The sequence below is a fragment of the Neomonachus schauinslandi genome, chromosome 1, assembly GCF_002201575.2.
Source record: "Neomonachus schauinslandi chromosome 1, ASM220157v2, whole genome shotgun sequence".
Taxonomy (NCBI): domain Eukaryota; kingdom Metazoa; phylum Chordata; class Mammalia; order Carnivora; family Phocidae; genus Neomonachus; species Neomonachus schauinslandi.
The window spans coordinates 190,106,461-190,127,305 of record NC_058403.1 but is presented as its reverse complement, the minus strand read 5'-3'; the positions used below and the strand labels follow the sequence as shown (position 1 = coordinate 190,127,305).

The window sequence follows — 20,845 nt, the reverse complement described above, 5'->3', positions numbered from 1 at the left end:
ATCTATCTATCTATCTATCTATCTATCTATCTATCTATCTATCTATCTATCTATCGAGTCTAGCTCTCATACATTCTAGCTGGGTGATCTCAAGCAAGTTACTTACCCACAGTCTCTTCAACTGAAAAATGAGGAAAGAATCCTCCCATAATGCAGTAGTGGGGATTGTGGCTAAGAGCTATCACTTAATTCTGTAAGAGTTTATAATCTATGTCAGGCACTGGGTTGACTGAGTTACATGATTTACTTGTGGCATCTTCAGAATATCCAACGAGAGAGCTAAGATCATTATTCTCATTTTACAGATGAGTAAGCTGAGGCTCAATGAGCATAAGTAGTTACACAGGTCACCTACCTCAGGTGGCAGAGGCAAGATGGGGACCCTATCCTGGACCACACACCTCAGCTACACTATTCCGCCCAAGAGACAACGATAATAAGTACACAGCACACTGCCTTGTGAAAAGCAAGCTTTCCATGAACAGAGCCTAAAATCGAACTCACAAACTGGTATGATTTTACTAGATCATTTCTCCTCCCCTTCCCCTTTGCCACTAAGAACAGGTGAATTTAATAATCACTCAATGTGTGCATTCTCTTTTTTAAAGAAATTGATCTTGAAATAATTTTAGATTTATAGAAGAGTTGCAAGAATAGTACAGAATGTCCCCGTGTACTCTGTACCCACCCCTGATGTTAACATCTTACATAACTATGATACGTTTATCAAAACTATGATACTAACATTGCTACAAGATTACTAACTATTAGAGGATTTACTAGGATTTCACCAGTTTCCCCACTAATGTCCCTTTTCTGTTTCAGGATCCAATCCAGACTTTCACATTATATTTCATGGTCATATCTCTGAACTTTCCTCCAGTCTGTGACAGTTCCCTGGTCTGTCTTTCATGACCCTGAAACTTTTGAAGAGTACTGGTCAGTTATTTTGCTGAATGTCTCTCCATTTAGATCTGAGGTTTTCTTGTGATTAAAATAAGATTATGCATTTTTGTGGGCACCCGGGTGGCTCAGTTGCTTAAGCATCCGACTCTTGATTTCCACTCAGGTCATGATCTTGGGATAGTGGGATTGAGAGCCCTGTGTTGGGCTCTTCACTCAGTGGGGAGTCTGTTTGAGGATTCTCTCTCTCCCTCCACCCCTCCCCCTACTCACAGGCACTCTCTCTCTCTCTAAAAGTAAATAAATCTTAAAAAAAAAAAAAAGGTTATGCATTTTTGGCAAGAATACAACAGAAGTGACTTGTCCTTTTTGGTACATCATATCAGGGTAACATTATCTTATTACTTACTTACCATTTGGTTAAGGTGGTGGTATGGGTTGAACTATATACCCCTAAACAGATACGTTGAAGTTCTACCCCCAAACCTGTGAAAGTGACCATTTTTGAAAATAGGATCTTTGCAGATATAATCAAGCTAGGTCATACTAGATTAGAGTATGTCCTAAATCCAATCACCTCTGTCCTTATAGGAAGGAAATTTAAAGACACAAAGGGAGAAGGCAATAAAATGACAGAGGCAGCAACTGGAGTGATATATCTAAGCCATAGAACACCAAGGATTGACAACAAATACCAGAAGCTAGGAAGAGGCAAGGAAGGATTCCCCTGCCGGTTTCTGAGGCCAATACCTTGATTTAAGACTTCTGGTCTCCAGAACAGTGAGAAATAAATTTCTGTTGTTCTAAGCCACCCAGCTTGTGGTACTTTGTTACAACTACCCTAGGACACTAATACAGGTGTTATCTGCTGGATTTCTCCTTATAAATTTACTATTCCCTTTATAATTAATACATATATGGGAAGAGATATGTTGTGACTATATGCATCCTTTTAAATCTAACTGTGTGAGTGTTTATATAGCATTTGCAAAATTGGCTTCACTAAAGTGTACATCTGTCACCCTAGGGGGGGTGTGTCTTGGCTAAACAGGGAGAACCAGAAGGCTGATCCAGGCAAAGTACCCAAGAGAGTCAGTGTTGGCTGGAGCGGGCAAGGAGAGGGGCATAGTGGACCACAGGGGCGTGCAAGACACGGAGGCAGCAATGAGGAGGCCTTCATAGAGCCGTCTGAGCAAGAGGACTGGGGCTATAGGAACACAAAGCTTCTTTGGAGCCTGCAAGTGACTCTTCATCTTATTTTCTTGTAAATAGAAAAAGATAATAATGAAATAATGGTTTCTAACTCTAAAATTTCCATTAAGTGGTTTTTTGTTTTTTCTGTTCTCTTTTCCCTGGCACAGAGCTAACTGACCAGGTATCATCTGTTACCAGAAGTTGAAAGGCAAATAATGAGGCCCAAATTCCAACGGAAACCTGGCTTCATTGATTAGGCCAAATGCATTTCAGAATTATTGGTTTCTAACCCGCAAGGTGAGCAAAAGGTCTTCAAACTCAGAACTATAATTTTCCTTCAGAGATGCTTATCCATGGTTTCAACAAAAGGGCTACAGACTTTGTGGACTTTGACAAACCACCAGGAACAGCTCCTGGAGGGATCCCTGATACCTTTGTCTTGGCTAATCTCAAAGATGGAGGCCACACCCTGTGCTTATTCTCTCCAGCTGTGGGTCTGGTTGCCTTGCCCTGTGCATCCAAGGGAGATTTGATTTCCTCTTTGATGAAATGGCTCAACTCTCTCCATATCAGATGCTATAAGAAAAACATCCCAATTTCTTAAAAAAAAAAAAAAAAAGCCACGTGGGTGTTTTTGTTTGTTTTTTATTTATTTATTTTTTTGTACTTTTGCTTGCTAATGGAGAGTAAGGAGAGCCTGGATAAATAAAATTCACAGACCACTCCGAGTTTGTTCGTCTCATGGCCAAGCTGCAGACAGCATATTGGATTGCTATGTTGAGAATCCAACAATTTCTCCAGCCTCCTCTCCTGGAAATGCTAAATAGCAGATGATGATAGAGATGTCACAAGATGGTCTAGGCAAATCCACAAATTAAACCATCAGCTCTCGGGGCCATAAAACTGAACATGTGAAGGTTGGAGAGATGATAATTATTCCCTGAACATCAAGTCTTCTCGGCCTGTGCCAGTCAGCACCTACGGCATCTGGCCGAAGTCGGCCTGAGAGGTGGCTGCTTTTGGGAAGCCTTGATAAAGGGGGAGACATCAGGGGGACATGTGACTGAGCTAAGACAATGCTGGCATGAACCTCTGAAAGCCTGCTCAGTCCCTGCTCCAAACAGAGCCTCCCATAAAAAGCAAATAAAAAAAGAGGCTCGAAAGAAAATCACATTTTATGACAACTTCTGTGGTCATCCCGGCTTCATTTCCTCCAGGCCTCCCCATTTCCTTCAAGTCTAAAACACATGTTGGCAAAACGCTATAGCTCCCTAATGTTCATATAAACTAAATGGCAAAATGAAGGGAAGGAGGGGCGTGGGGCGAGGGAGATGGATTTCAGCCAGTATACCCTGCAGAAGCAATTAATCTTACTACAGACTCTGAGAGGGCTAATGATCAGGGCAAACCATTTTGTTTCCCAGGGCAGACGTCAAGCAACTTATTATCTTTATTCTTCTGATTATCATTGAATTTGTGCCCCTACACTGGAAAAATAAGCTGACCTACTTGTCTGCCATGGGGAAATTCATTTTTGCTGAATGACGGTGATGGGATAAAAAAAAATGAACCTTGGGAAATAATTCAGTAAAATATGGGACTCTCTCAGAGCTGAAGCAGGCAACAGCAGCCTAGGTTACGAACATAATCTCTTAGCAGTGCTGGTAAAATAAAACAGAACCACTGTTTCAAGACACTGTATTTTTGGTAAATGTTTCCACTCCTCAATTATTTTCAAAGTTATTCATTTCAGTCAACATTATAAGGGTAAGTCAACATTTGTCCTGGCAGCAAGCCCAAATTTGTTATTTTATTAGTCTGCTACTGGTTAAATTGGCCCAAGATTAAACACATCTAATAAATAGCCCTAAAATTTTGGAGTTTAGTAGAAGACCACATTCAAGTTCTCTTACACAGGATGTTACCATTAACCTTGGGCAGAGGGGAAATGTACACCCACATCCCAGTTAAGTTCCTTTTAGCAAATGCCAGCCCATCTCCTGAAACTCATTTTGGTCATGCCCAGACATGGCACTCGAGACCTTCAGAGAAAGAGAAAGCCAAATATTTAGCTCTCTCTGCAGTCCCTGGGTCCACATCTGCCTTCTGAACGTCAAGCAAAACTCTTACTTTCTCGAGGCAGACAGGGCCAGATGCTCGGGGCTGAAGTGCTTCATGAGTTTGACCTCCTAAAAAAAGTCTCAGGGCTTCCAGCAGGGTCATGCCTCTGTGGCCCTGAAGGGAAGGCAGCTCTGGGCCCAGAAAATATTTTCTCACAGTTAGATTCAGGTTATGCATTTTTCACAAGAACGCCACAGAAACGATGTGCCTACCATGCCACACCCATCTGGGGGTCTAGAAACTGGGGTCAAAGGACACACCTCTGGCTGCAGAATGCTAACAAGGTACCCAGAGGTGGCAGGGGTGGCCTAATCACAGGCACAGGGCCCAGAGGAAGGCCTCCTCTGTGGTTCTGGGGTTTTGCAGGCAGTCATTTCCTACTGACTTCTTGGAAACCCTTGGGTAGGATATAAATTCTGCATTTGTTTTTCTCTATAAAAGGGAATCCCTGGCTTCCCCTTGGGCTGAGTTGGAGGGGAAGGGGGGAGGAGAATGCCACTGGGGATTCCACCCCTACTTCAGGGTTTGGGAACTGCCATGTACAGACCATGTATTTGCTGAGGCTTCCCCAGAATTTAGGAATAAGCCGAAAGTAACAAAGTTCTTACCATGCTGGCCCAAAGAATGTGTTGATTCTTTGCAAAGGATCTAAGGATAAAATATGAGCCAACCTTCCTGGCCAGAGCACAATGCCCTATGACCTCAGACCGACAATGTAACCTCCATGGGCTTGGTCTCCTCCCCTGTGAAGTGGGGGTGACTCTCCTACCCCCTCACAGAGTTGCTGGGAGGATGACATGAGATCATGTGTGTAAATGTGCTTGGTACAAGCCAGCCCCATAAGTTGCCTCCTGTAAATATCAGATTATTGCCCTTATTTCTAATGCCCAAGGAGAGGTGTGGTCTCTCCCCAAGCCTGCTCTCTTGCCCTCATCAATTTCTTGCAGCACTAGATTTTGCCCTGGGCATCCCAAGGATGAAGCTTGAACTCCATGTCACCTGCCACACCACAATCTCACCAATGACATGCTCCTGCCACTAGGCCTCAGGTTATGAGACCACATATTTTGATTCCACATTCCTGCCTTGCCTTTCTTCCTGCAGCTTTATCATCTGTTTAGTCAAGCTCTGGCTGGATAGAGCAAAACTGGGGGTGGTTTGGCAGGATCCAAGGCTATATTGGAGGAGAGGAAAATGTCAGCCATGAAATCCCAAGATAAGACCCTGAGTTGGGGAAAGGAATCCAAGTGGGTCTTGAGGTCTTCATCAAAACCCTCCTACCTAACCCAACATCACTAAATTATGGGCTAGAAGAGCTGGTCTCCAATCTTGCCAGATCCCAGTACTATCTGGGATTAGGCATTGATAGGAACTCTGGGCGTTCAACCCATGTCAGATGAGCAAGGTGGAATTTCTCCCCCAAATAACAAGTTACCTTGGGCTTCCAGAAAGGACCATACAGACTCACTGGCATGTCCTTTCTCTTTTTCATCCACCTATTGTCCTTTGAAGCTCAGCATTAGCTTCGTTTCCCAGAAACAGGAAAAAAAGGTACAAAAAAAAAAGATGCTCAGATCTTAATCTCAATGTCCCAAAGGAAGGACAGACTGTTCCAGCTGAATTTGGGATAATCAAACATGTCTCAGGCAAGAAAAGCTGACAACCAGGTCTGCCATCTGACTGAAGACTAAGCTGGGACCAGGGATCCCACATACACCTGCTGGGTAAAACCTACAGGGACATCTGACCAAGGGCACAGAGTCAGCAGGATGAGAACATGGACCCCCTTCTCTTGTGGCCCAGTCAGCTTCTATTTTTGATAAGAACAGTATCTGAGCAGATGAGACTTGCAGAAATGTGGCCTCCAGAGAGAATCATAAACTACATTTGTCACACTCTCTGGTATCCCCCCCAGCTGTCCCTCCTAGCACAATTTATCCCTTCAAATCATTGGGTTCACGTGCATCCTCAACAGTACATGCCTCCAGTCAGAACCAGGGAACACTGCACCTGGGGGTTTTAGAACAGTCTGCTCTCAACTGAGAACAGAATACACTGAAATCTGATTATTCAAAATGGAAAAAGCTACCAGTGGCACAGCCATAAGGGATTGATTGAATTGGGGAATAAAATAATATAAATTTTAAACTTTCCTGTTTGCAGCTCTCCGCTGACATTTACCACCCACTGAGCAATGGTGTAGAAAAATAAGGTACAAAGCATGCTGTTCAGGAAGCTGTGAGGTAGGTAATCTATAATGGATTCATATGGCCTTTCTGTTGGCCCACACACCCCAACTGAGCAGATGAATAGCTTCAAAATGTTATCCCCTGGGAGATGTGTGTGCGTGTGTGTGTGCGCATGCACGTGTGTGTACGCGTGTGTACCGTGCACACACACAGAACACAAGACTAACTTTATTTGAGACAGTTTTCATTCTGTAGCACATTTTTAATGACAGGAATAAAAAAATGCCCACTAACAATGGATTTTTCCAAAGACTCATAACAAACACTGGCTCTCAGTGCTGTGCATTTGCAACCTTGAAACATAGTGATTATGTGTTATTTCTAACTCTGAGCAATTAATATGCAACCAGATGTATCATTATCTACAGTGTATTAAAATTCAGAAGCCTGCAAATTTGAAAAAGAGTGTATCATGCACAACAAAGGAGGCAGAAGCCTCAGAGACCTGCTCTGCTCCCCACGTCACTTGCAGCTTATTTCAATTACAAAGTCACAAGAGAGAAAATGAATAGACAATGCAGTTGACTTAAAAGAAATGAAGTAGATACAAACCTGTGACTTGACTGTTTGGTTTCGTAAAAAATGTTGGTTTAGCCATTAGAGATTCAGTGGTAAGGGATGCCAGTAAGAGTTTCCAGAAAAGACAAAGGCAGTTTTGTGGTAAAAGAAAAATGTTATTTATTGTGGCAGAAAGGGGTGAAGTTCCCATGAGTCTTCAGCTCAGGCCATCTACAGATGGGAGGGTTCCTTTGGAAGACCACGTGGGGTCTAACCTGGCAAGATTTCCCTAGAGAAGTTTTCCTAAGCACCCCCAAGGGATGGAGGGAAAGTCTCACTGGCCAGGTGCTCGCTCCTCTGCCCCACCATTTAGGAGTGAGGGTCTGGGACTGCTCCTGAATTTATAAAGCAGGGCTGCACAGAGAGGTGTCAGGGGCCACTAACCCTGCAAAGCCTCCAGAATTGTTATTAAATTACATGCTGCCAGGTTCCCTACCTACTCACAGATTCTAGCAATTTTTTAGAAACAGAAGTCGTCCCACACCTGACCCAGGTGTGACTCATCTCTTCTGACTGTCAAAAAGAGAAGGAAGTGCTAGACAATGGGGGACCCCTAGGAGGGGAGGTGGAGGTACCAAGAGCCATGGAGTCACCCCATGCCAGGTGTTGGCACACACACATACGATACAGCAACCCCATCACCTCATTTAATAAAAGAGGAAGCAGGTGTTCAGAGAAGTAATGTGACTTGCCCCAAGTCATACCCAGTAAGAGCTGAAATTCAAATTTAAATCTACCTGACTTGAGGGGCGCCTGCGTGGCTCAGTCGTTGGGCGTCTGCCTTCGGCTCAGGTCATGATCCCAGAGTCCTGGGATCGAGCCCCCCATCTGGCTCTCCCTGCTCGGCGGGAAGCCTGCTTCTCCCTCTCCCACTCCCCCTGCTTGTGTTCCCTCTCTCGCTATGTCTCTCTCTGACAAATAAATAAAATCTTTAAAAAAATAAAAAAATAAATCTACCTGACTTGAAAGCCTTCCCTGCCACCCCCACACCAGCTTCCCGGGATACACAACTTCCTCTTATAACATAATAGCAACAAGACTGACAATGACTTCATGCCAGGCTGTGCTAAAGCGCTCTCTATGCACGATTTCCTTGATTTCTCTTAAGTTAGTACTATTAATATACCCATTTCACAAAACAGGCAACTGAGGCTCAGAGGGGTTAAGAACCTTTCCTAAGGTTACACAGCCAGGGGCAGAGCCAGGACTGAGCCCAAGGCTGCTCCTCAGCAAGACCGGTGATCTGAACCACAGCCTGCTCCTTTCCTAAGCCCTGTGGGAAATAAAGAGGGTAGAGGCAGGACAATGGAGAGTGAGGCAGGAAGCTGAAAATTTGAAGCTGTTCGTTCCACATTCAAGCCCTGTCACTCTGGAATCAGCAGCCCCTCCTGCCTTCCTCCCTTCCCCCCAGCATCTTAGAGTGCCCAGCCAGGCCCAGGTGCCCTGCTCATGTGCCCCCTGTGGACACTGCCCTCTGTTAAGGCACACCTGGGGAATGGTGTGTGAGCATCCAGCATCAGGGGGCTCACTGGATGACCACCTCCCAGTACTGCCCCCCTCGCAGTCTGTCAAAATCCCTAGCGAGATTGCCTGCTTCCCCATCTCTCCTTCCCTGATTGACAATCACTGTCTGTTAGGGTTCTGAATGACTCGGTCCAACTCAAGAACAAGTTCCTTGAGGACAGAAAGCATGCCTTTCTCTTTTAAACTCAGGAGAAATGGTTAGGTAGAGTCTGGTCTCAATAAATATTTACTGACAATCAGAGAGCATTAGGGGTCATTTTTAGTTGTTTGACTCTTCACCAAGTTGTAGCCATCATGCTATGGAATTTCCCCACATTTCTAACAAAGGACCTATTTATAATTAAAGCACCCTGCTAATGAATAGGGCAGGAAGAACTCTCAAAGCAACCTAATCCTCCTCACCTGCACTGGGTCTGTCCCTGCGGTTGGAGCTTGGTTAAGATTCCCAGATGATGTGTGTCAGATGGGAGCCAGACTTGGGGATGGATGACAGACTCTTCATCTCCCATGACCAGGGTGCCTCTCTACCCTGAGCTCACACCCCACTCCCTGCTTGAAAGTCATTCTGGGAATATCAGAAAACTATACTAGGTTTTTTTTTTTCATCCTGCCTGGCAGGAATGAACGTGAATCTTGCCAGTGTGCTTGGAACATCTTTTGTTTTTAAAAAAAATAATGGCCAGTGCCAACTCAAATCCCTGGGAAATTGGGTGGGTATTTCCTACAAAGGAAAGAGTGACCTCCTAGCAGACCCCTTGATAGAGATGATCAGCCACAGCTTCCACTCAGCTGATGTATACTGAAAATAGATGATGCTGTTGTTGCTAATGATCTGCGGAACACTTGCTCTGTGGAATCCCTTTGCAAGCTCATTCGTTTGCACAGGTCCCTTGGAAATTCTCATTTAGAGATAGGGAAACTGAGGCTTTAGAGGATGAATCACTGTCCAAGGTCTCCTGGCTCCAAATGGCCAACTTGGGATTCAGACTTGGCTCAGTCTACCCCTCAAATCCAAGTTCCTAACCACCACACTCTGGGTCTGCCCCAAATTAAAATGCAATCTTGCCCAATCCTTCCCTCAGGGTGAAGGGGAAAAGGAAGAGGATGCGTTAAATGATTTCAGCTGGAACTTGGGAACTTTGAAGCTTTGAAAAGAAAAAAAAGATTTTTGTTCTTAGAAGAGAAATCCAATTTTTTTTTTTAATTTGCTAACATCTAGTCCAGGATAATTTTCTATGACATATTAAAGCCCATCTTTATCTGTTTAAAAATATTAATATCTGTAATCTGGGTCCTATGTTCGAAGCCCAGATTGAAGGTTTAGTCTGCAAGCAGCTGTACCCAAACTTAGGAACCTATTGCTGCAGAGCTTTGGCCATAGAAAAACCCTCAGAACACACGGAATGCTGTTTCCAAACTCTCGCTACCATTGTTGACAATTTTTTTGCCAATGTATATACCACCTGAACTATTTCATAGTTAATGTTTCCTTAAATTACTCATCTTTTACTTAAGTAACCATATTGTAAAAACAAACACTGCATCTGCCATAAATAGAAACTAACTTGAAAAAATGAACCCTATTGTTAAATTCTTATTAGATACTCTTGCCTGTCTGAAGCTTCTAAGCCTGAGGCCTGAGCTTTGTTAAAAAGGGGAACTAGCCCATGAGAGACGATGGACTCTGAAAAACAAACTGAGGGTTCTAGAGGGGAGGGGGGTGGGAGGATGGGTTAGCCTGGTGATGGGTATTGAGGAGGGCACATTCTGCATGGAGCACTGGGTATTATGCACAATGAATCATGGAACACTTCATCTAAAACTAATGATGTAATGTATGGGGATTAACATAAGAATAAAAAAAAAAAGGGGAACTAGCAAGTGATAGAAAGGTGTTAAAGACATACTAGCTCCAAACTAAGACTTTCGCCTCGGCATGATCAGAAGGATCAGAAGGACAGGAAGAGAACAGAAAAGAGAATTATTGTGTGTCTTATCTCTGCATCCCCTTGTCCCTGGTATCATTCAGGCTACTACAAATGGTATGAATCCCACCTTCTCAGAAAAAAGTGATCTGAGCCAGTCTTCTCATCCCAGAAATAAAGACTCTGAGGTCCCCTGAGCCTACTTGTGTCCTGTCCCCAGCTAGTAGGGAGGCTCTTGTAAGAACCAGCTTAGAAATAAATGCTGCTGAAGAAATTCAGATTTAAGCATTTTAAGAGTCCTCCAAAGCAAGTCCCCGTTCCTTGATGCTGAGCCAGAACAAAGCTCACTCTCCTCGGCCCTCAGAGAGCGGACGTAAAGCATTCAGAAACTAACAAGACAACCAGGCCGGTCTTCAGATGCGCTCTCTTTTAAAGCTGTCCAATTTAAGTCACCATCAAACAGCTGAGGCGGAAGGTGACTTTTCACCATGTGTCTGTGGCTAACACTTACGTTACCATCAATTCTTTTCCTCTTGTTAATAGTCTGTTTCCTTCACAGTGGTTTCAGACCCCTTTTGCAAGGCCACACCCCTGAAGCACCCAAGGAAACCACCAACCAGCAAAGAGAATGGCTGAAGGGGTGTGAGAATGAACAAGACCCCAAAACCTAACAGGATGCTGATGAGCCACGTGCACCCCTCCCCAACCTGTGCGAAGTCAAACGTAAGAAGAGTCTTCACCAGTGACCTTTAATTATCTTCTCTGTATTTGCCTGGGGTCCTTCTTGACATGCCTGCGTCACTTGGGGATTATGAAATGTTAGCATTTCAATGTAAGATAAGACACTTGAGAGGGACGCTTGCACTGGCCTTGTGCTGGGGCCAGGGAGCACACAGAGGAAAGACTTAATCACTTGTCCCCCTGAGGTATCAGGCCCGTAGCTCCTTCTCTTTCCACCCACTGGCTGCTTCCCTATTCCCTTCTGAGGCTTCTTCCTCCAGGAAGACTCTAAACTTCCAAATCTGACAATGGCAGCACTGGCTGAACATTTAACTTTATGTATTTTTTTCAAGGTCCTGACATAGGCTCTCAGTTTTATTTCACTCAGGTTGCCAACTTCTCGTGCTATCTACAGAAACCGTCCCCTCCGGGGAAATGCTCTATTTCTCCTTACCCTTTAATTATCGCCTCTGCTGCGAACATTAGATCTGCAGAGCTCAGGAAGACATCATTTTAAGGGATGTCATCTACATGTACAGAAGTTTCTGTCCATCCATTTTTTGTGGGCTTCTTGTTTAATAGTGATCACACATCAACTATAAAGCAGGCTTTGCACTTGAATCTGGTGTGCAGGCCACGGGGTGGGCCCACCAGTCCACTGTCTCCCAGGGGAGGTCTCTGCACGCAGTGTTCTAAGTTTAATGGGGTTCATTCGAACACCGCCAAATTAGCGCTGCTTACCAACTTCACTCAGGAATATGACTGGGTTAAGCCAACACTGTGGTGTGCCAAGAGGTCAAGGCTGGGCAAGGAGGGCCCAACGTTTTGGCCCTGCCTCCTAATCTCTCTGAATCTCTGTTTCTTTGGCCGACAAACAAAGAGGACAGTCCTTGCCTTGCTCAGCGTCCTCAGCCAGTGCAAGGTTCAAAAGAGATCATACACGTGAAAACACCTGCCTGCTATTTGAACACAGGGCGGCATTGCTGTGAATTTAGGGAGCTCGGTGAGAGAGGGACAGGGGATGCATCCCTTTCCTGACTTCCCTACATCCCACGTGCTTACGTAGACACTTAAATGGATTATATCATGTGTGTAATTATGCTCAACTTTTTTCCTTTTAATTTTTTATAAGAACAGTAAGGCATTTCTGTTGGCTAGTGTGTAATGGATCAAATGATGCCACTGACCCCTGTAGCAGAGGCCATGGTACATGGGGTCATCCCCTCATTATAGGTCAGAGAGGTTGTTGGCTTTTCTGTCTGTGATAAATAAACAGGAAAGGATGCTAACCTGAAATGAGAAACCGGACTTCAAGCTTCAGCTCTGCCATGCTCAGTGGTGTAATCCTGGGAAAGTTACTGAATTTCTCTGATTCTTAGTATCCTCACCTTTAAAATGGGGCTAATTATACTCAGGTGAAGAAAAGAATATAAAAGTGCTTTGAAACCTATAAAATGCACAAGCATGCAAAATGATCATTCTTGCAAATAATGTCATTATGAACAACTCTGGACACATGGCATTGTTCCCCCTAAGATCTGGAATACCGGGTCCAGAGATTTGAACCTTTTTTTGTGTTTTAATATACACTGAAGAGTACCTTCCTTCCCCACAGATGCATGTTATTTCCCTGCAACATCCCCAGGACTCGGTTCTATCATGTCTTTAAGATATTTGTGATGTCAAGTAGGTATGAAACAGCACCTATTATTATTTACCTTTTTCATTTCTATAATTTCTCCTAGAGTGAGCATTTAAATTATGTTTACTTTCACAGTTCCTTCTGTGTGAACTACCTATTAGTGTCTTTTTGCCCACTTATCAATGGACACTTGGAAGGTCCTTTTGCATCTGTATAAATTACTTATATGACAAAGATATTAATTTTCAGTCTGTCATCTCCAATTCAAAAATCTTGTTCAATATATGAGTCTACTCTTCTTGCCTAAGGAAGCACATTAAACATAAAAGACACCTTGTTTGTTGATATAGCATTATACAGTGTGTCTGTAGGCTGATCAATACTCAAGATTTCCAAGCACACTGAGGATGTCCAGTGGAAACAAGCAAGGAAGAGAAAGAGATTGGACAGTATGTCCCATTTGGAAAACTGAGAGGAACCAGGACATCTAGCCAAGAGAAACAAGCACCTGGGGGAAGTGTGTGTGTGTGTGTGTGTTTGTGCGTGCGTGCACACACACATACATGTGCATGTGTGCGTGCAGAGTGGGAGTAGATGGGGAGAGAGAGCAGTTTTCAAATATTTAAGGAGATAACACATGAGAAAGTATTACTGTATAATATTCAGTTGCAGAAAGCAATGTTACAATTAAGAGAGGATTCTTTCATGATCCACACTGAACAAAGACAGAATGTACAGGCTCAGAAGGTAATGAGCTCTCTGTCTCTGGAGATGTTTAAGCAGAGATAGAATGGATCCAGCAGCGGGTTAGCACTGGGCTCCATATCCTTAACAGGACTTTCCTACTCTAAGGTTCTCGAATGCAATGACCCTGGGTCATTTCCTGGAGGCTAGTTTTGTTTGTTTGTTTCATAAATCCCCGGGAAAAAAAGCTTGTTTTGCTACTCCTTGCCTCCTCATCTTAAGAGCCAGAGGAGGGAAAAAAAAAAATCCAGTGAATTTACCGTTGAGATTTCTGGTTCTGTTCCAATTAATTGAAGTTTAGTAATAATCGGGGCCACCTTCTCACAAAAGAACACAATGGCTCAAACACAGAAGGTCCAGACACAAGTGTTTCTAGACTTAAAAAGAACCACTCCTTTCCCAGCCAGTAGAAGGTTCAGAAGCCTTTCTTGATTAACGTGTGACATAGCCTCTTCTAAGCTAATAACGGGTGTCAATTCATAAAAAATGGAAGGCACTAGGAACCACTGGCCTTCGTTCTTGACAGTCCATGAGTCAATACAAAAATAAATGGCAATGCAATCACAGCAATTTCCTCATTTTCCGTGTGACCTGTACACATTACCAACGCTGACAAATTATGGGAGGCAACTGCACGCATACATCACAAATGAAGGAGCCCTTCTAGATAGACACATGCCATTAATAACCATCACATGTGCACAGGGCTTTGCAAAATTAGGATTATTTTCATTCAGTTGTTATGAAAACAGTGGCACCAGTCCAGGATTTTACAGGCAATTGCAAAGTGTCTTGAGAAAATGACACAATTTGCAAGTATCCAGATGGAAGTCAGGGCCTTCCAGCTATTGGTTTAGGTGGAAGCCTGGTGGTTAATGTAGATAAGCAAAATGACTAATTGCAGCACTAACGGTGTCACCTCCACAGAGCTGAGCATGCGGAATTCTGCCAAAGACCAGCTCTTTGGCGTTGAGAAACACAGAACGGAAGCTACCCAAACCCTCCCAGATGGAGGCCTGCAGTTCCCATTCCTTTGGGTTGTAGCCGTTCTATGAAGTGGGCTGGCAGAAACACTGAGTAATGGTGGGGTCTCCCATCCAGACACTCAAGAAAAAGTAGGCTTTTGACTGCAAGGCTATTTACTCCAGCAGGCGCATTCATCTTTCATGTGTTCTGTGGTGAGGAGACCAGTGATTTAGTCATTTAGACGCAATGCGATGTGGTTGGGAAAGTACAGACTGCAGGGTCAGAGTGGGGTGTGAATCTTGGCTCCTCCACCTAGTAGCTCAGTCATCCTGGAAAGGCTACCACCCAGCTCTGAGCCTCAGTTGCTTCTTCTACAAAAAGGAGCAAGTACACCAACCTCATAGGATTGTTGCAGGGATAAAGAGTGGACCTACAGTAAGGGGCCCCTAATGCCCTGCTGGGCGCAAAACAGCACTCAGAAAATTTAGGATAGTGATCATTAATTAAAACTGTGTGGGAAATCTTTTCAAGATTCAGAAGTCTTAATGATGATGATGATGCTACTTATTGAACACATATTATGTGCAAAGCACTGGACTAAGCACGGTACGTGAGACATCTCATTGACCCTCACTATGACCTAGGAGGTAGAAAGCTCATTATCCCCATTTTACCACTGAGGAAAACAGGGCTTAGAGAGGCAGAGTGGCTTGTGGAGGTGTAGCTAGGACAGAGTAGCTAAGCAGGTAGTGGAGATGGCATTAGGGCTCAGTCCAGAGTTGATACCCTGAACATCCTCAAATGTACATGTGTAAAGTCAACATGTTTTCCTTTAATAGACCTATTCCTAGTTCAGGTACATCCTATCCTGGAGGCCCAAGACCCCGCAAGACCCCATGTGAACAAGCCTCAGAATCATGGGCTGAATGACCATAACCAGATCCTATCAGCAAGTGATGGCCTTTGCCTATGTAACTCCATGTTGCTCCCTTCCCAGCAAGACCTGAAGTCAAATGATTCATGGACTCCACTTATTTGGTCACTTGAAGAAATACCAGGATTCTAACTGCAATAACTCCTCAGAACTATTTCCATGCAGTTAGTTGTATATCCTTTCAGTTCAACACTATATGATATAGATTCCAAGAAATGTATAAGTTACTGGAAACCATTTGACTCCTTTAGCTCTCCAGCTGACATGCAAGGAGTATAGCCTCAGATGCACACAATTTTCAAGTCCACATGTGGACTTATTGGTGCATAAATTATGGCAGGGGCACAGGGTTCACCTTACCCTTTAAAGCTGAAGCTTTGAAAGTACTTCCCCAGTTACATAAAGTACTCATGATTATATATTTAAAAGAAAATATTTTAAAGCATTTTACACGTCTGTTAAGTTTTCATTCCGCTCCCTCTTTCTTCACAGAGGTAAACACCCTTATGTGTCACAAAGTATGCTGGTATGAATGCTGGACTAAATCCATTAGGAAACCTGGCATTGGATCTTGGTTCAGCTACTGATTTTCTTCATGGCTCTCTGCAAGTCACCTCCCCTCAGTGTGTTTATTCATAAAGTAAGGAGAAAAATACGTGCTTTCTGTTAACCCTACAACATGGTTATGTTCTCGAGTGAGACACTAGATGTGGCACTTCAAAAGGAATAGAGCTCTGTCATTGCTAGGTACACATCATCCCAAGGGCCACACAAGGCTCCTGGAGGACTCAAAATCAGAACATACACTTTTGAGAGGCAAAGGCAATGATTACAAATGCTGCTCACTAAATCTGCCCTAACTCTAACCAACATCTGGGATAGTGAACCTTAAAACCAAAAGTGAGCTGTCCATCAAATTGTCAGATATATTCTTAGAAAGAAAATAATGGAAACATCTCTTTGTATTTTCATTAAAAATGAAACAGACCCCAAACTCTTAAAACCTTCTTACCAGACTCCAGCATCCTTAGCCAACATATCCACTCATTTGAGCTTTCTTTTTTTTAAAGATTTTATCGATTGATTGGGTGTGAGGAGGGTGGGGGAGAGACAGAGAGAGAGAGAGAATCCCAAGCAGACTCCATGCTGAGTGCAGAGCCCGATGCGGGGCTCGATCTCATGATCCTGAGATCATGACCTGAGCTGAAATCAAGAGTCGGATGGTTAACCGACTGAGCCACCCAGGCACCCCAGAGCCTTCTTTCTTTAAAAGCAAACCTCCCCATGTGGAAATAGTGACTTTTAACTTACAATCAGCGGGATTCATTAAGTGCTAACAGCTTTCCTTCTAGTAACTTGATCAGGTGTTCAGAGCAGTTAACATGCCTGGAAGGACCAGTCCTTCCTGGCATGGGAATAAGCAAAACATAAATTAAGTGAAGCTACATCAGTGATCAGGAGAAGCAAGCTTAACCATGCTCACATGATACCATGCTTTTCTGTGAAAGTCGAGAGCCATGGACTAAAATGGACTAAGCTCCTTGGATTTCATAGTTAATGATTAGAGCTAGAAGAATCTAGCTGGTTTTGGTTAAACACTTGCAACCCAACTCCTACATCTATGCCATAAAGAAATACCAGATTAGGAAGCAGTATTATATTAATATCATAATCCATGTAGAATACTATCAGTGTTTAAAATAAATATTTTAAAGAAAATAATTTTTAAAAATAAATATATCACCTTTTTTCTTTCACTGGAAATTATCACTGAAATTAAGAAAATTACAAAACACTTAAATCCCAAGTAGAACTTTAATTACAATTTGCATTTAAGAGAATGTTTGTTGTTGCACATTTTTCACTCAAGTGTATGGTATTAAATGCACATCACTGCACACCAGCCCCTTCTCCACAACTCTTTCCTTAAGTGGCTTTCCCCAGCACGCCTGCTGCAACCACGTAGAAGGCACTTGCCAGTGCAGTGCTCCTCCCCATAGCAAATTCCGAAGGAAAAGCCATTACATGTCTAAAGGGCACAGGTGCTTTGCTGCAACTGCCTCTGAAGGTCAAAAAGTACTTTGGATAAGCCAGTCCTTCTCTTTATAACCCACCTTCTTTTTGGAAAAAAAAAAAAAAGATCGATCTTAAAAAACTACTTTCATAGGAATTAACAGTCAGTGCCTAATTTATAAACATGTATATAATCATGTTTTTCAAAAGGCCTACCAGGGTATGCTGTTCTTTAAACACTTCCAAATACTGATGACACCTGCTGGTAGAAAATATATTTTAGTTAATTGCTGATGGAGAAGTAAGGCCTACAAGGGTTGACTGTCTTTTGCATGGACAGTGAAACCAGAAAACTACCCCCTACACTCAATTTCAGTTTCTTTTTCCAACTTTGCCTATTTGTCATTACCAGAAAATGAAGCTAGGAGATGCACTGGACTGGACATCTCTGCCTCAAGATGTATACAGCATACACGATACTTCCCTGATTTAAACTGTACACATACACAGAAAACACTCAATGGGGATACCTGAAAAATATTTACCATTTCAAAAATTGTTCCTCTCCCATCCTTACTCCCATACCAGGACATCCCCATAAAAGGAAAATAAGTCACATTTTGTAATTTGGATCTGGCTAACATGAAGAAAATTAATATTTGACATTTGGTGATACATTTCTTTCATCACATTTGTGATATACAGATATATTTCTATTCTAAGTATAATAATAAGAAAAAATCAAGCAGATGAGTTTTACCTAAGCTGTTAACTGAACTACTCAGAAAACACAGGACTAAGGGAGAGCAAGAAGGGACTAGAGTCCAGAGCTATTCTCACTATTCTTTCCTTTGATCCATTTCAATTTATTAATTCAATTTGGTTATGCTTTGCTTCCTTCCAAAGGGAATTTGAGAGGATACTAGCTTCACTGCTCCTACATTCATTAAATTATGAAGTTCCTATTGAAAAATCATTAGATCCATTCCAAGCCTGAACAACCTGAATTCTATGCTGGTGCTATCTTGTCAAAACTTAAAAAAGAGTCCAAACACCATTAAGACCATTACACTTCCACAGCTGCTGGGAACAAAAACTCTTTGTGAAAATACACAACTGAGCTGGAGTGTGGGGTGGGGGTGGGGGTGAGAAGTTAGTTGTGCTCAGCTTACAGAAAGCTGATTACAACTGGAGACTGTTTGGAGTCTTGTCAGCTTGGAGCAGCTCTTGTTAGAGGCAATGAATCTTTGATGCTGCCCTCCCAAATACACATAATTCAGTGAGCCAAGTGCACACAGCTAAGGAGACCCAAGTGTGGTGGGTGGGTGGAATCCTCAAGACGGCTGCACCAAGGTCGGATGCACATCTGCCTCCAGACTTTCCCCAGTCATGGTTGGACAGAGTGACAATCTCTCAGATACACATATGAGCAGCAGTGATGAGCTGGGTCCTGTGCGTTCCACTATAGCTTGGCCACAGCAAAGCTGTGGTCTAGTGAAAGCAACTATATTCCCTAAGACCCTCAAAAACTGAGAAGGATGCTTTCTCCTCTAGCTGAACCCAACCTTTAAGACCAGTGAGCTCTTTGCCAGAGATATAACACACACAAGTAAAAGGCAAGATTAAACACAAGCCAGGAGGGCTCTCTCACATCCTCCTCAAGGCACTGGAAAGTTCCCAGAAAGGGAAATGTTTCCAGTGTTCCAAGACAGTTTCCCACTGCCCCAAGGAGTTTAATTCATTTTCAGGATCCATGTGCAAGACACTCAGATTACTCATTTAGCCCCCAGACCCCCGGCTGAATGACCCCACTGGCCACAGATGACAAACAGAGGTGCCAGGCCCTGTCTTTGCTGCCAAACAGCTGCAAGGTCAAGCCTGACAGGTGAGATGGCCCCCAAAGGCCTCCTCTTGCTCCCCAACCCAGGCAAGAGGAAACCCAAGCTTCAAAGGTAGCTCTTCACTGACATCTGAGCCTAAGGATACAGTAAGAGAATGTCCCTCTGCCAGGTCTAGACAGAAGATTGACAGTCTGAGAGCCTTGCAGGATGCAAGAGGCCAGGGCAAAGAGGCAGCTGCTCTCTCGCCAAGAGGAAGAGGGCCAGAGACAGGGGAGGAGGCTCATGATGATCCACAGAGAAGGGGCAGAAGAAGGGAGGCAGAGACAGAGAGTGAGACATGGAGGGAGAGAGAGAGTGTGTGTGAGAGAAATGGGAAAAGGGAGAGGGAGGGAGGGAGAGGGAGAGAAAGAGGAAGGGAGGGAAAGAGAGGGGGAGAGAGAGGGAGGAAGAGGGAAAGGTAGAGGGAAGGAGAGAGGATGGGGGGAACACACTTAATGAGAGATGCAAGCACTGAGAGACTGACACAGCGAGGGAGCCAGTGAGAGATGGAGCGAGACAGAGGGACAAAGAGACAGACCCGGAGAGGTCCAGGTGGAGGCCCTACCTCTGCGTCCTTGGCCGGACTGCTGGCCGGGGGTACCTCCAGGCTGCAGTTCGCCCTCTTGACCGTGAGGTAGAAGGGGTAATCCTTGGCCACCATGGTGGCTGCCGGGCCTGCTCTTTGGGATGTCACCGCTGACCCGAGGCGACCACAAAACTCCCTGGCGAAAGGGGGCCCCAGCTCCACGGTGCCGGGCGGCAGCGTCGGTACGGAGACTGACAGCCGGTTTCTTGCCTGGCGGGACCGACTCAGCTCTCCGGCTGAAAGCGGGGAGGAGCCTCGGCCGGGCCCGCCCAGCTGGGGGTGGGGCGGAGCGCCGGCTCGGCCCCGCCCCGACGCGTCCCCGGAGGGCCCAGGTACCGCCCCGTGGAAACCCCCCAGCGCCGCGAGGGGCGAACCTGCCGTGGGAGCCTGCTTCGTGCGGGCGGGATGCTCAGGGCCACCCTCCCAGTGACTCCCTGGCACTCCGCGGGTGGAAGAGGCGGCGGGTAGAACCGAGGCTGGGGCGAAGCTGGGCGGCGGGGAGAGGTGGCCCCGCGGAGGAAAAGGGAGCGTTTTAAAAGCCCACGTTAAGAAGAGACGGTATTCTGTTTTGCCTTCTTCCCAGCCAGCCTCCCCTCACACTTTTTTTTTTTTTAATGAACGTCACTGGAGTATATAATCTATAACAGTAAGATGTGCCCATTTTAAGTGTACAGTTAGTTGAGTGTTGACAAACGTAAACACTCACGTAACCACTTCTATAATCAGGAAATATATTTCCACCAGTTCCAGAGACTTCCTTTGAGCGCCTTCCTCTGCACCCATTTTTAAATATGAAGAGGCTGGGGCGCCTGAGTGGCTCAGTCGGTTAAGCGTCTGCCTTCGGCTCAGGTCATGATCCCGGGGTCCTGGGATCGAGCCCACCATC

General features: G+C 44.4%; 1 protein-coding gene across 2 annotated transcripts in view; it reads right to left on the bottom strand.

The window, feature by feature from the left end:
• The window catches only part of ARHGEF3 (Rho guanine nucleotide exchange factor 3), a 296,174-nt gene that overhangs the window by 52,071 nt on the left and 223,258 nt on the right, over positions 1 to 20,845 (bottom strand). Inside the window, exon 1 of one of the 2 annotated variants that reach the window (XM_044921399.1) lies at positions 19,939 to 20,034. The exons of the other annotated variant lie outside the window; for it this stretch is intronic. Coding sequence (XP_044777334.1) covers positions 19,939 to 20,034 — 96 coding nt within the window. Of the gene's footprint in view, positions 1 to 19,938; positions 20,035 to 20,845 lie in introns of those variants that run through there. 2 annotated transcript variants of the gene reach the window in all.